Source organism: Mytilus edulis, chromosome 3, assembly GCF_963676685.1.
Source record: "Mytilus edulis chromosome 3, xbMytEdul2.2, whole genome shotgun sequence".
Taxonomy (NCBI): domain Eukaryota; kingdom Metazoa; phylum Mollusca; class Bivalvia; order Mytilida; family Mytilidae; genus Mytilus; species Mytilus edulis.
The window spans coordinates 37,440,887-37,457,405 of NC_092346.1; the positions used below are offsets into that span (position 1 = coordinate 37,440,887).

At 31.2% G+C, this 16,519-nt stretch overlaps 1 protein-coding gene across 1 annotated transcript; it reads right to left on the reverse strand.

Annotated features, from left to right (window-relative positions):
- Nucleotides 1-3,722: 3,722 nt before the first annotated feature.
- Nucleotides 3,723-15,594, reverse strand: LOC139516396 (dehydrogenase/reductase SDR family member 7-like). Its single transcript, XM_071306470.1, has 8 exons — nt 15,477-15,594; nt 13,527-13,679; nt 12,709-12,812; nt 12,020-12,229; nt 11,489-11,536; nt 10,564-10,683; nt 6,219-6,385; nt 3,723-3,941 (listed from the first exon to the last, which is right to left on the reverse strand). Exons 1-8 carry the CDS (start codon nt 15,592-15,594, stop codon nt 3,875-3,877), a joined length of 987 nt encoding a protein of 328 aa, XP_071162571.1. The 3' UTR covers nt 3,723-3,874.
- Between the last annotated feature and the right edge of the window lie 925 nt (nt 15,595-16,519).

Genomic DNA, 16,519 nt, shown 5'->3' on the forward strand with positions numbered 1-16,519 from the left:
AACAAACGTAGGTTAACAAATTTTTAAAAATGAAGAATTATCATACACAGCAATGGGTAAAACTGATTATTTTGTTGAAAAGGAAAATTGCAAAAACAATATGTTTATGATTGATGTAGTCCAGTCAATCTAGCATAAATTTGACCCTAACCCGAAAGTAATTGCAACAGAAGATTTTTAAGTTTTAATCTTTAGCATTATACCCCAAATATACACAGAAAAAAGTCCCATAAAATCAAATGTGAGGAAGACTAAAAAAATCACCATTTAAAATTCCTATGGAGAGTTGCATTGAAAAGGGAGATAACTCTTGCAAAAAAGGCAGAAAGATCAATAAAAATTGATACTAAAGTATAACTTTACCGCTTCTTTCCATCAGAATGTATTGGTTCTTGATTTTTTAGTTGACCATTTATTGAATTATTCAACATGTCAAGGTAAAGAATCTCAAATTTAATAAAAAATAATGTATTCTTCTTTTTGTGGTTTAAAGTTCTTTAGAAAAGTAAGTTGCTGAAAAAATATCAAATACATAAATAAACAATACTAAATTTTCACAATATTTTTCTAAAATGGTTACAAAGCTTCAAATTTGCAATTTTTTTCATGAAAAATGCACGAAAAAAATAAAACTACCCATAACACTTCGGTTTGAACATTTCATGAGCAGAAGCTTATATGATTTAGTCAAATACAAACTTATAATCCCATCAAAGTATCATACTTTACATAAATTTCAAGAAAAACAACCAAACACTGACCAAAAAAGACTTTTTTTTGCAAGAGTTATCTCCTCTTCCAATGTTTATTTCCATGGAAAATTAAAAATGCTGTTTTTGATTTGTTTCTAAAGTTAGATTTTATGGTATTTTTTTCTGTGTATATAAAAGGCATAATGCTATATTAGTTTGAGATTAAATCTTAGTTTGACTGGACTAATGGATGGATGGAGGGAGGGAGGGATGGAGAGACTTATCATATACATTGGGTTTTTTTAACTGTACAAATTTTATTAAATTTCGGGGGGTGGAGTTTAGCACATGAACTCTTATGTGTCATTCAAAAATATCTTTTTAAATAGTGTGAGCGAAATAATATTTGAGCTTTCCAGTTTTTACTGATTTTTTCATTACGAAAAAATTTAAGTTGACCCATATCTCGATTTTGTGATACGATTTTATTTTCCTTTAATTCAGAGCTACATTTTTGAAATATCGTAGAAATAGTATCACACGATACATTATTCCTTCGTTGTACGCTTGATATGAAAATGCATTTACAACGTTCTACTTTTCTAAAAATATATAGCTTAAAAAGCAGCCTTCGAGCACATCTTATATATAATGTTCGAGTAATGCATCTCTTGACAAAAACCGTTTATATTCATGATACTGCCAGTTACATTGTTTATTTTGATCGTCAATTTGATACATCCCATACAATGTTCCTTTAATGGGAACAATCAATGCATCTCAATTCGATGTAACAAGTTAAGTTACAATGATTTTATTATGAATCGGCTTGACTTTTTCCTAGTATTTATACCTATATGGCATAGATAAACTATCGACGTTAGATCCCCCCTCGTTACTATTCATTCCTTATAAAATCAATCATAATTTTCTCCTTAATGTATCGACATAAGAATAGTAGAACCACAACGAATTAGATTCCGTGTAAATCTAAGCCTGACAAATAGGGTATATAAATATCAATATGTCAGTTGTACTTTGTTTGTTTTTTTGTTCTGTACAAAACATACCCCATTAAAAAAGTCATGAGAACAGTAGACAGATATAACTCTATCAAACAGGGAAACTCATTTGAATTTTGATATAATAATACTGAAGTTTTTGTTGGCGCTTGTATGTGCGCGACTAGTTAACTCAATGTCAATATTTTACTTGGAAAAGAACGTCTTCATTAGTCGATTGGTCTACTGTAGATTTTTTTTAAACATTTTGTTGTTCGTTTCTTTTAATAGAATTAGAAAAGCAAATGAATCTATTCAATGTCAATTCGCGATGACTGTTATTGATAGACAAGATGATTGAAATCCTCAGTATTGTTAACCTTGCAAATATAACTTGAGTGTTTTCATGGTTCAACGAATAAACCAATGAGTCTTCCGCCTCATTTCACCGTCTGACATCGTTGCTGAATTTTCTAATATACATATATGAATCTGAACTAAAGACATGCCATTCATGATATACAAATCTTTTTTCCGGTTTGAGGATCTTTTTTAATCTTTTCTTTGTATAGTTTATTGAGCATATTTTCAATTTTCATACTAGTATTGTAAAGTAATATAAAAGATTAAAAACATGTCATAGATAACATTGTGTTGAAATAATAATTCAAAACCCATTCAAAAAAGATAAACCGGATGGACATAAACAGGGAGAGTGTTCTTGAAGAAGAGTTAAAAACCGGTCGACTTAAGTAGGAATTGTTAATAACACGATACGTTCGCTTTTTTTAATACCTCATATTCACGACACGTTATGGCGGTCTTGGATGTTTGGTTACAAGAAAAGTAATTTTATCTGTAATGTTGTTTATTATGACATTTAAACTGAATATTGAATCGTACAGTTATTGTTGCTGGCATAGCAGAAATCTCTAACCCTGTCAACGCACCAAGTCTCGTTCCTCTTGAAATGAATGCCAAAAACCACAGTTTTCGATTGTTGCCTTAATTTGTATCTTTTTTACACTCGAACATGGGTAAATTGCTGCAATGATTTATAGTTCTTGATTGTTCATCTGGAATCTTCTGTGTTATTTCTAACATTTACCATTACAATAATTACTTCAGCATTTTTATATTTAAAACTTATAATGCAAAGTTGACCCTGAAAGAGTTTGGCATATCTTTTTATTCTAATTCCCAAAAATTTGAATAGTTTTTGGCGTATTTATCGTTTGGTCTCGAGCATATGTAGTTACTCCATTTTTTTTACATTGCAATACAATGAAGGCGAAGGGAATTCATTTTCTGGATGTAATCGATTAATACACGGAACTTGACCATTGACAAAGATGTGAAGCAAAAATTAAAAAACAATGAAATTAAAGTTTTCCTTAGGAAAGTGTCATTAAAATATTGAAAAATATCAGGTGTCGAGAGGGGTAAGGTTATCATCCTTCGCCTGCTAAACCGGCCGGGCAATCAAAGAGAATAACAAGTCAAATTGAAAGGATCAATTCAGTTGCACCGAAGAAAATGTGTCAACCAAAAGTCGTTTAATAAACTGGTCATTTATTGAGACTGTAAATTCTGTAAACTGAAAGCCACCACTAGATTTATGCAGTTTATGTCACAGGAAATATGCTTCCTCCAGGAAGTTGATGTGGTCGACAAATAAAGTCATGAAGCGAACAGTTCTAAGTGGACTACTAGATGAGTTTGGATTTTTGCAGATGTAAGTCCTACTTTGTCAAGGAGCTTTCGAATAAAAAACAAAATATTTGCATAAATTACGTGAATGATTATCTACTATTGTTCGACAAATCCTTATTTTGAAATACTATTTTGCGTGTTATATTTAAATTAGACTGGACGTTTTGGGGGATATCACGATGAAGGAAAACATATTTTGCATACTTAGTTTGCCTATTTTAGACTCCTTCTTTACTGGTCCTCAGACACTTTTGCACACCATACTAGTCTTGATTCCATTGAAAAAAACTGGGTCTTATGATTTTTTAGGCACAAAGACACTTGAATAGTCTCTTTATTTAAAAGTATCAAAAGCAACTTTTAATGTCTATCCAATGCATAATTTAAGTGTTCATACTTCATGCTACCTGTAAAGATATGATCAGAGATACCATATAAAAATTGCATTTCTGCTGTTCCCATTAGATCTTAATGTAAATTTGTCATTCCAGATTGAAGCTTCTTTACACGTTTGGCACCAATACGTCTTCCTAATCTGTAGACAAAAATAAACACATATAAAAAAAATTGACACAACCGTTATCTCCATTATCAAGCAACATTAAATCTGCATAATAAGTCTAATAAGCATGTCTTCAAGACGGTATATTATCGTTCATCAGGTGCTTGTGTTCCACATTCGAATTTATTTTTTGAAGGGTGCTGATGCTAGGGTTATTCCGTATAAACATGAATGATTTTTTTCGAAATGTCATTTCGCTATTAGTTCAGTGTTTCAACTCAATTGTGACAGGAAATATTGACTTATCAAAGGCACCAGAGATCAACAACGGTTATTTTATGGCGGTATCAATTTACGCCATTAACCGTTTTCAATATTCTATTAATTGTTCAACCGTCTGTATGCTCGATAGTATAAACTTCGTCAATAAACATACATAATTCTACATTCACTTTAAAGCGCGTAATAACATTGACGCTACAAATTTTAATGCAGCAGGTGTCCATTTGTTTTTCCACGATTACGTTCTTTTCAGTTATGCCCCAGGTCAACAAATATTTGAAAGTTCTTAAAACTCATAAACACCGAAAAATTCATTATGCCAATAGTTATCAAAGGTACCAGGATTATGATTTAGTACGCCTGACGGGCGTTTAGTCTTCATAAGACCAAAAAGGACCATAAGTAAAGCCATATTTGGACAAGAATCATAGCTAATATTGAGCAACACAGATGTTAATGACTTCCAAAGCGTCATAACACATACTTTAATTTACGGTTAAATTTTGCAGTTACATGAACACTTATTACAATTCAGAATACTCATCAGTAAATAAATGTTCAGTAATCGAAATGTTTTGCCCATACAAGCTACAAATCTGACATTTGATTCATGAAAATTTATTTGCATTTGAGAGAACATCATCGTTGTTAGAGATCATCATGATCATGTATTCCTGTAATCAATCATTCAGAATTACTTAAATAGGATTGATATGTAAGAGGATGTCTTTTTTATATGTAATTTACTTTACGGATTATTTGAATGGTTTATAAAACCATATGCATAAAAAAAAGTTCACCAAAATTAGAAATACAGATTAAAAAACGAAATTCACCAGAAAAGCAGCAGACATGATATCTGAACAACTTTCTAACATACATATTTCAAGCACTTTGTTACGGATGGAGAATTTCACATAAAGGACTGAAACATGATTAACAGTTTATTTAAAGGAGAGATGGAAACTGGATCCTGCTCAGAAAACAACTAGCGGAATTCTTCCGTATTCTTGGTGATATTGTTGTGATCACGAACAAAGAAAAACGACAGTGCTATGTGGTAATTTTGAAAGCGGGATAATCTTATTTGGATATGAAAACTATATGTATTTTTTGCATTCGTAGAGGGAAGTCGTTCATTAATCGTATAATAGCTAATCGAAGAATTCAAATATAGTAAAATACTCAACGAGGAACCGAACAGCACAGTTATCAACTTTTGCACGAGGCACATTCATTAAATATCGTTGTTTTCGGTCAAGAGTTGAATATTTTTCATATTCCGGACTTGGTACAGGCATTTTATAAGGAACATAGTGGATAACTTCCAAATTGTATGACAGTTGTATATAGTTAAGTTATACCAAACAGACATGATAGATGTATGTGACAATAATTGAAATCCAGCAGCAGAAATTGTGTAAACATACATCACAAACATGCAATCAAACGGAATAAAACATTAAAAGACATACCAATAAATTGTAAAAAGACGCACAGAAAAAGGCGTTGAAGAAGATAGTAAATTTATATACCTTATATATTATTCACTTTTTCGACTAATTAAAAGGTAAGTAAAATATGAATACAAGGGTAAACAAAAAAGAAAAAAATATGCAAAAACCCTCTTGTGATCGATTCTCATCTCATGATCCATCTTCACCCAGAACTCCAAAAGTAAAAAAAAATCGATGAAATGATGCACAAATACCGAGTCAATTTAATAGTCATACGACCAAGAATCATAAAATCAAAAAGACAAATAACGGAAAACTAAAGTAAAATATAACAAATACAAAACTTCATCACTTAAAGTCCGTAGCTAAAGGCAATATTGTGATATGTGTGAAGTAAAGCTTCGCATTAATCTATAAAGTTTTGGATAATTTACGATAAACGTTTATTAGAAACAGGAGTAGACGTTCTTTGACAAAAAGATCAACCAATCAATGCAAAATGGCTATTTCGAGGCGAGAGGTTAATAAAGTAGACATTTGGCAATAAAAGTAAATAAGACTATAAATATACCTTCTTGTTATAGTAGGAAAATATTGGTATAGATATAAAAATAACAGTTCTGGGTTTCCTGATAACCAAACTTCATCTAAATCATTGGCCATTGCTACAGACATAAGATAAGCACATCGTTCTGCAGTCATTCGTTTATCTTTAGGTTTCATTTCCACTCCCAATGTCTAAAAATCAATACATTAATCTTATAACAAATGGTTTATGTTTTAAACATTGAACCCTTTTATTGGTAGGTCTTTATTAATAAATCACTCTTTATCTAACAAATAGATATAGGAAGATGTGGTGTGAGTGCCAATGAGACAACTCTCCATACAAATAACAATTTAAAAAGTAAACCATTATAGGTTAAAGTACGGCCTTCAACACGGAGCCTTAGCTCACACCGAACAACAAGCTATAAAGGGCCCCAAAATTACTAGTGTAAAACCATTCAAACGGGAAAACCAACGGTCTAATCTATATAAACAAAACGAGAAACGAGAAACACGTATATATTACATAAACAAACGACAACTACTGTACATCAGATTCCTGACTTAGGACAGGTGCAAACATTTGCAGCGGGATTAAACGTTTTAATGGATCCAAACCTTCTCCCTTTTTCTGAAACAATAGCATAACATCACAACAAAGAAAAACATACGATAAAATATCAATTGGCAGACTTAACTCAATCAAAAAACGTATGATTAAACAATGAACGAATAAATTTGATCTGCGATATCTGAATACAAATGCACAGTTAATTAAATATAAGAGACAAACATTCATGACCAAAAAGCTAACAAACAAATTCAAATGCTTATTTAATTTGGTGTAAATAACACATAATTCATATTATCTTATTTCATCGACAATGTACTTTTTCTGTTGGGCATATATTAGCTGATTTATTTATTCATGGAGTAACGTTATATAGTACATTCGGAATTTATTTTGAAATGTGTTTCAACGTTCCTTGCAGTTCTATATTGTTTTCATTGTTAGACATAAAAGTTAATGTTAAAAAACAAACAAAACCAGATGCTCCGCAGGGCGTAGCTTTATACGACCGCAGAGGTTGAACCCTGAACGGTTGGGGCAAGTATGGACACAACATTCAAGCTGGATTCAGCTCTAAATTTGGATTGTGATTAAATAGTTGACACAGCATAGGTTTCTGACACAGAATGAATGTGTTCTAATGAACTTGAAATTTTTGTTTTCTCTTAGAGCAATTCACTATGCTGTTGAATATTAATCCTCTCAAAAAAATGTTTGAAGAAATTTTCTTTTTATTTATGAAATTTCAAATGAGAAAAATTGAACCCAATTTTTTAATCACATCCCCCTTTCCCTTATTCCAAAACTAATCTCAATTAAAATATTTTAATGGAGTTTGCAACAATAACTACTCATTTAAATACATCATAAATATTAAGATGTAAAAAAACTGCTTGTTATCACTGAATGGTAAATATTATTTAAATTTATCAGTTGGTAGTAAAAAGTGAATATACAATATTGTATATAACAAAGATTTGAGTTGATTCTGGACAAAGAAAGATAACTCCAATTAAAAAAAAAATCTTGCAATAAGATATTTCTTGCTTACTATTCTGGACAAAGAAAGATAACTCTAATTAAAAAAAAAATTGCTATTTCACAATATTGTGAAATTAGATATTTCTTGCCATTGCACAATACTGTGCAATTGAAAAGACTTGCTATTGCACAATACTTAATATAATAATTTAAGATCCTGATTTGGACCAACTTGAAAACTGGGCCCATAATCAAAAATCTAAGTACATGTTTAGATTCAGCATATCAAAGAGGCCCAAGAATTTAATTTTTGTTAAAATCAAACTTAGTTTCATTTTGGACCCCTTTGGACCTTAATGTAGGCCAATTTGAAAACGGGACCAAAAATGAAGAATCTACATACACAGTTAGATTTGGCATATCAAAGAACCCCATTTATTCAATTTTTGATGAAATCAAATGAAGTTTAATTTTGGACCCAGATTTGGACCAACTTGAAAACAGGGCCAATAATCAAAAATCTAAGTACATTTTTAGATTCAACATATCAAAGAACCCAACCAATTCATTTTTTGTCAAAATCAAACTAAGTTTAATTTTGGACCCTTTGGACCTTAATGTAGGCCAATTTGAAAACGGGACCAAAAATGAAGAATCTACATACACAGTTAGATTTGGCATATCAAAGAACCCCATTTATTCAATTTTTGATGAAATCAAATAAAGTTTAATTGGACCCAGATTTGGACCAACTTGAAAACTGGGCCAATAATCAAAAATCTAAGTACATTTTTAGATTCAACATATCAAAGAACCCAACCAATTCATTTTTTGTCAAAATCAAACTAAGTTTAATTTTGGACCCTTTGGACCTTAATGTAGACCAATTTGAAAACATGACCAAAAGTTAAGAATCTACATACACAGTTAGATTCGGCATATCAAAGAACCCCAATTATTCAATTTTGATGAAATCAAACAAAGTTTAATTTTGGACCCTTTGGGCGCCTTTTTCCTAAACTGTTGGGACCAAAACTCCCAAAATCAATACCAACCTTCCTTTTATGGTCATAAACCTTGTGTTTAAATTTCATAGATTTCTATTTACTTATACTAACGTTATGGTTTGAAAACCAAGAAAAATGCTTATTTGGGTCCCTTTTTGGCCCCTTATTCCTAAACTGTTGGGACCTAAACTCCCAAAATCAATACCAACCTTCCTTTTGTGGTCATAAACATTGTGTTTAAATTTCATTGATTTCTATTTACTTAAACTAAAGTTATTGTGCGAAAACCAAGAATAATGCTTATTTGGGCCCTTTTTTGGCCCCTAATTCCTAAACTGTTGAAACCAAAACTCCCAAAATCAATCCCAACCTTTCTTTTGTGGTCATAAACCTTGTGTCAAAATTTCATAGATTTCTATTAACTTAAACTAAAGTTATAGTGCGAAAACCAAGAAAATGCTTATTTGGGCCCTTTTTGGCCCCTAATTCCTAAAATGTTGGGACCAAAACTCCCAAAATCAATACCAACCTTCCTTTTATGGTCATAAACCTTGTGTTAAAATTTCATAGATTTATATTCACTTTTACTAAAGTTAGAGTGCGAAAACTAAAAGTATTCGGACGACGACGACGACGACGACGACGACGACGACGACAACGACGACGACGACGACGACGACGACGCAGACGACGACGCCAACGTGATAGCAATATACGACGAAATTTTTTTCAAAATTTGCAGTCGTATAAAAAGTTAATCAACAAAATACCGACTCGAAGGAAATTCAAAACGGAAAGTCCCGGCTTATCAAATGGCAAAATCAAAAGCTCAACCACGTCAAATGAATAAAAAAAAAACTGTTATATTTTTGACTTGTTACATGTATGTCATTGTGTAGAAAATGACGGATGATGCCAGGATGTATAGAGAGCTAAACATCCCACTTGTGAGACAGTTGCATAGAAATAAATCATTATGTCATAATGTATGAGCAAAACAAACAGACACAATATGTAAAAATGTCAAAAATATTTGGCTACAGAAGTCAACATGGTGTTATAATCTTAATCGCTTATTGAGCAAAACCAGATTTTTAAATTTCTTCAGAAAATCTATTTGTTTAAGGGCATACGATACAGTTTTGATCCCGTATTTACAGTTTGATGAAAATTTCCATATAGGCTATTTTTTGTCTGATTAAATCAAACATGTAATAAAAAATATACCTTCATGTGCTACTTTTTGGGTTAAATGAGGTCAAAATTTTGTATATTTGCTCAAAATTCGAATTTGTGGCCGTATTTTCCCCTTCGAAAGAAAGCCATGACTTTTTTGTTTTAAAAGATAAACACAAATTGTTTTTTTCTAAATAATTTGTAATTTCTGTATTTTATAAGTATTCTAAAAACTTATGCATTTTTTATTCAGATATAACTCATATTTATCAAATGGTCATGAATTGAGAAAAAAAAACGTAATTTTTTGCTGTATATTTATCAACATTAAAAAAATTGCACTTTTTACAGTTTTATAAAATTTGGTTCACATAATCTCCCTGCAAAATGAAACAAAATGTCGTTTTAAAAAATAGTTGTCCATGCAGTCGTTTTCAAATTAAATCAATTTGAATGATAAAAATCAGTCGAAAAATGCATCTTTTCCCGGTATGTCACAGTTTGACGTCGCGAAAATAACATTTACGTTAGGAACGTTATTACCTCCCCTGTAACTGTATCGTATGCCCTTAATACCAAATACATATAAAACATAAGGAACCCAAACGCAGAAAGATTATTCATGATCTCACCTTTTCGCCACTTTCAGTAAACGCATGCAGCAATGCCTCTGAGAACACTGGACCAGGACAAACCATTGTTACATCAATATTATAGTTGTATCCTTCTATACGCAATGCTTCAAACCAACCCTTCAAGAAAAATTATCCATAGGCAAACTATCATTAACAATTTCGTATCGAGGAAAAGTTGAAGTCACTTTATAAAATTGGTGAGCATTCTGCGCTATGAAAAATAATAAATTATAATATTACTTTGTATCTTTAACCCTTCAAACAAGATTTTGGTCTCTCGTGGAAAGTTGTCTCATTTAGCAATCATATCACATCTTCGTATTTTTATATTGAACGAGTAATAAGCGTAAAGGAAACAAAGCTAGGGTGATGTAGTACATGTCGACGACGAGGGAACAGGGTGTGCTAGATTAGAAGGACTAAAACATGACGCGGAGCAGAATGGTGTGAAAAAATCAAACATAACATTTTAGGATAGAGACATAACTTAATCGAAGTTTGCTTAATGGAGAAGTTTATCTTAACAATCATCAACGTGTGGTTGCCGGTGATCTCAAAAGATCATTGGATGATTTTAAGGGTCATAACCTCTTTAGTTAACTGAATGAATCAAAATATGCTTACAGGTGTTAATGAAATTGACAACTTCGTGGAATGTGAAAGGCACTCGAAGGGGATTTTCGTTTAACAAAAAAAGAAAATTATTTTTTTAATGATTAGAGAAACAGATTCTTGCATGGTTACTCGTGGATTCTCGATAGTTAAATTATAAATTTTATAAAGTCCTCGCCGAGGCTCAGACTTTAAAATTGATAATTTAACTATCTCGATTGGATAAATCCGGTAATCCACTCGTATCAATGCAAGAATCCATAAGTATACACCGGGAATCAAAAAGAAAGTATCAAGGATTAAGACTTACATGTAAGGCATGTTTTGATCCACTATAAGAACCTAGTCCTGGTGCTCCCTAAAATGAAACAACAAGAACACAAATAAATTTAATAAAAATATTCTAGAATATACACAAAAAAAAACATTTAACATATATACACATGTAGATCTTTACGTGGTGTTTGATTCCATGCAGTTTAAAAAAAGACTACTTGGAATGAAAAGTGGTAATAGCTTTGCATTATTACAAATCAAACAGTCTCCTTCTTTTGGAATTCTTGCCATTCTCACATATGTCTTCATTTGGTTTGTATATTTTTTATTGTAACAGGTCTTCAACGCGTTGATTATTTTTGACTCGAGCATCACTTAAAAGACATAAATTGTAAAAATGCACACGCGGTTCAACAACTAGCTATATAGGTACAGTTTAATTTGATAATCTAGTGCAACATAATAACATTCTTTAAATGAAGCTTATATAACTCTACACAAACAATAAGTTTCTTATCTATCTGACTGTGTTTTCAAGGAGAAAGTGTGGGAAAAATACATGAACATACATCGTCTTCATACCTAACTTTCCTGCCAAACTACTTGTAATAACAATCCTTCCATAGTTTTGTTTATTCATTTGTGGTAAGATACATTTTGTTAGTGACAGCAGACCGAGAACATTTACATTTAACATTGCTTTATCAACTTCAAGACTTGTTTTCTCCCATAATGCTCTCTGTGATCGACCAGCATTATTTACAAGCACGTCTATCTGAAAAATGGAAAAGCTTTTTTTTTTTTCATATTTAGCAATTTAAATGCATAGCCATATATTAATTTGTATTGTACTATATTATCTTCAGTTTGATTCAGTATGAGTTTGATTCAAATTAATCATATGCACATTGGAAATAGTCGGAAAGCATTTAGAATATCAAGTTTTGTAATGGTGCTTCTAAACCTTATATGGAATATGATCCGACCTGTCGAAATCTAATTGATTTAAAAAGATGTATTTTACATGCAGCTCAGGAATATATGTTTTGTAGACTTAACATCAAAATTATGAATATAAGTGAGTTATTCTCATTGCCGACTATCTAATTTTTCATACTTCAAATATATGATTTAAATTATAAATAGTTGCATAGGATAATTACTGATGTGAGTATCGGACAAGATTTCCCTGAAATATTTGGAAAAAAGGCAGTCTAAAATAGAACATAATAGACAATAAAAATTATAACAAACCTTTTTGAAATATTTAAGTACAACTTCAACTGCATGTGCATGACTTCCAAAATCCAAAAGATCAAGTGTAATGGAGATGTTTTCGGTCCCAATTCCTGGATTTTCTGAAATTAGAATAATGATGAAAGTCTAGATGGGGTATTTCGTTTCTGTATTCATTTGCTTATTTTACTATTTTCCCTTTCTTTATTTATTTTGACCATAACATCTATTCCTCGGCATTTTTACGCTCTATTATTCATATAAATTTCTGTTTTTGCTTGTTTTTTAATGGAACTATTGTTATGCTACATATTGTTTTGTAACTGTAATTTTGTTTCGTTTGAAATGTATTTAAACGACACAAATGAAACATTGCAAAAACTAAAACACTAGATATATGTTGTTGAAATGATTACTGAAAGCATGCGTCAGGCAAACAAGATTATACAAAGTACCGTAAAGAAAAATACGATTTAGACATTTATCTTTTATCTTATTAGTATTAAACATTATTAAAGTTGAAATATCAAAAATAATTCACTTTTAAAAGAGAGCTGTGATACAGTATTTCATTTTGTCTACTAATAGATCTATTTTATGATAACATAAAAATAGAAATGATACGGACTACCGCAAACACTATATAAATACATACTGCGACTATTATTTAGCTACATATCGTTTGGTAACTGAAAATTTTGTTTCGTTAAAAATTTATGTTAACGACAAAAATGAAAAATTACAACTAAAACACTAGATATATGTTGTTGGAATAGTTACATTAAGCCATGCGTTAGGCAAACAAAATAACAAAATGTACTGCAAAAGAGCTATACGTTTTAGACAGTGATCTTTGACTTGTTTCAATCTATCTTCTCTTCTTGCTGATAATATAAGTTTGCATCCAACTGATGATAATTTGTATGCCAGAGCTTCTCCAATGCCACTGGAGGCACCCGTTATCCATACCACTTTGCCTTTCAGTGAGGCTGCAATAGCAAGAAATCATTTCAGATCCTTCAAACAATGACAGTTATGTTCAGATGTGTTAATTAGATAAGGCTACAAATGTATAGAAATGTCTGATTATTTTCCATTAGCTTTTCAAATTGATTTGTATTTTCAATTTGTAAATTTGAAGATTGCACGTCTATTCAAGATCTTTTAGAGCTAAACCAATTTCACTATTACATAACAGATGAAACAAAGATGCCTTTTGATTTAAAACTTGATGAAAATAAATGAATCACACACACCCACGTATAAATAGGATAATAAGACAAGAAAAATTCTAATTTGGATGAGTTGATAAAAGTCATATTTCACGATCTACCTCCTTCTTATAACAGGATTGTCATCATTAACGACATTTTGAATGTCAAACATTATTTTTACATACTTTACGCAAAAGTTTGCAAAACTATTAACGTAAACAAAAACCAAAGGATAAAATAACAAAAATATCGAACTCTTACGAAAATTCAAAATCGAATAGTCCCTTATTGTTCTCCAGTTGCTCTATACAAAATAATACTATAAAGCAGTTATATTGCGAGTTTATTTTTTAACTGCACTAGGATTACGCTGATCCCGGTTAATCTTCCAGATCTAAAGGGGTATATTCAAAACAATATTTCAGATATGTTGTTTAAAATAGTGTTTTAAGAGATTCCATTTAGAAATTCAGAAATTATAACTCAATCCTTACACACAACTATCATATCATATAATGATAATTATACAGAAGACCCTTCTTTTGAGCAATGGGGATCCAGTGACCATGTCCGAATCACCAAACGAGGAAGCACAAACCAAATAAACATATTTTAGATCATTTCAAAGTATTATGAAAGAAATTTCATCTAGAAACAAAAATTTAGAAGAATGTCATTCTATTTACAGTTGTCATTAACAACTGACGATGTATTTTCGTTCTTACTTTCAACAGCTAGAATAAGTTGGGTTTTTTTTCAAATCAAACAAGGGTTCAAAAATTCTTCTAGAATCAACAGATTGCAACTAACATTTATTTTTCAGTCTATTCCAACAGCTGTGACAACGACCTTGACCTTTGAACCTGAAAATGATACAATTTGTTCCCTTCCGTATAGGTTCGTGCACACGAAAATATGGCGTGGTAAACTAGCGGCATTTTCATATATATATTTTTTTTTAATTTCGATTACTGGGTTAACAAAACACTAATTAAAGAACTTACTATCAAAACTAATACATGAAAAAAACTAGACTATAAAACAACGGTATAATAGATAACAAAAACACAACATAAATAATTATTTAGAATACAAAGGTTTAGAAAAAATCTTTTTGTGATGATTTCAGACTTGTATTGTGCGGGAAAAGCATTATTTTGATAACGTTCTGAAGAAGGTTATTTTACTTAGAAATCAAAATGAGTGGTATGAGTGCCAATGAGACAATTCTCCACCCAAGTCACAATTTGTAAAAGTATGTGTCATAGTACGGTCTTCGACACGGAGCCTTGGCTCACACCGAACAGCAACAACCACTAAACATCAGGTTCCTAAATTAGGACAGGTGCGAACAAATGCAGTGGATTTAAACGTTTTTAAAAATAGGTTCCAATCTTCACTCTTACCTGAAACAATAGTGTAACATCACAACATAAAAAGACCCACTATAAATATCAAATGAAATGGCTAAACTCAGTCAAAAGATATATTAATAAAACAAGTGAACATACACTGAACAATACACGAATAGAATGGTTCTGCTGTAACTAACATATGCAATAAACTATTTACCTGGTGTCTCTCCGAATTTACAGTACCATTGTAAATGAAGATCACAGTCGCTTAATAATATTCTTATTATTTGTATAAATAATAATGCCACTCCAAAAACAACTAACAAGTCAAACATAATTTCTGAAATTATAAAAGGAATGCTACAAGATAAAGTAACCGAAGATGCAGAAAATTTTAATCCTGGTTTCTATGATGAGTTTATTTACAACTATACACTGGGTAGATGACTCTGCAATGGTATTGTACGTCTGTGCTGCCTTGATTTATCATTGATATGGTCATAATTATAAATTAACTTGGAATTTTTCGGAATAGTACTAAGGATCTTCTACCACAGCTGTATATTACCTTAGCTATATTTGACAAAACACTTCTGAACTTTGGGTCATCAATGCTCTTCAATTTCGTCCTTTTTTTCCCTTTTAACTAGTTTGATTCGAGCGTCTTTCAGTAGTTAGTACTTTATAAACGAAAAGCTCGACTGGCGTACAAATTTCAATCCTGGTACATATACGTTGAGTTTATTTACAACCACTAGATCAATATATGTCACTACTGTTTATCCTGGTATCTATATGATGAGTTTATTTATAACGTTGGGTGTCTTGAACAACACTTTAGTAATTTTGTCAGTGTAATTGACTATAATATAAAATGCATTTTGTATAGTCATGTAAACCTAAATATTACAATATGGAAACGTGGAATCCCGTCTGATCAATACAATACTGACAATCATGATTTTAATTAACTCAGTCACAGATCCCGCATGTCAATTTTTGTCCATCTGACGTTTTTTTGTCACAAGCTACTGGATATCACATCGGTATATATATAGTAGATCATAGTATAGATCAGTATAATGAGTGATGCATATACAGAACAGGCTTTTTACCCAAAGCCTAGCCTTCGTCTAAATCCAGTCCATATGGTGTGGGTATTAAATCTATTCGACTTCTTTGATTATTGCTACCGTGTCTGTTTATTAACATTACCTTATGATATGCAATTGGTAAAATTACCTTGTAATTTACAAGACA

What these genes read in the sequence shown, in the direction of transcription:
- LOC139516396 (XM_071306470.1), bottom strand. Translation starts at nt 15,594, where the DNA reads ATGTTTGACTTGTTAGTTGTTTTTGGAGTGGCATTATTATTTATACAA. An exon ending in CAAAGATCACTGTCTAAAAC is followed by an intron (nt 12,813 to 13,526) that starts GTATAGCTCTTT and finishes TTCTAATTTCAG; the next exon opens with AAAATCCAGGAATTGGGACC. An exon ending in TACTTAAATATTTCAAAAAG is followed by an intron (nt 12,230 to 12,708) that starts GTTTGTTATAAT and finishes TCCATTTTTCAG; the next exon opens with ATAGACGTGCTTGTAAATAA.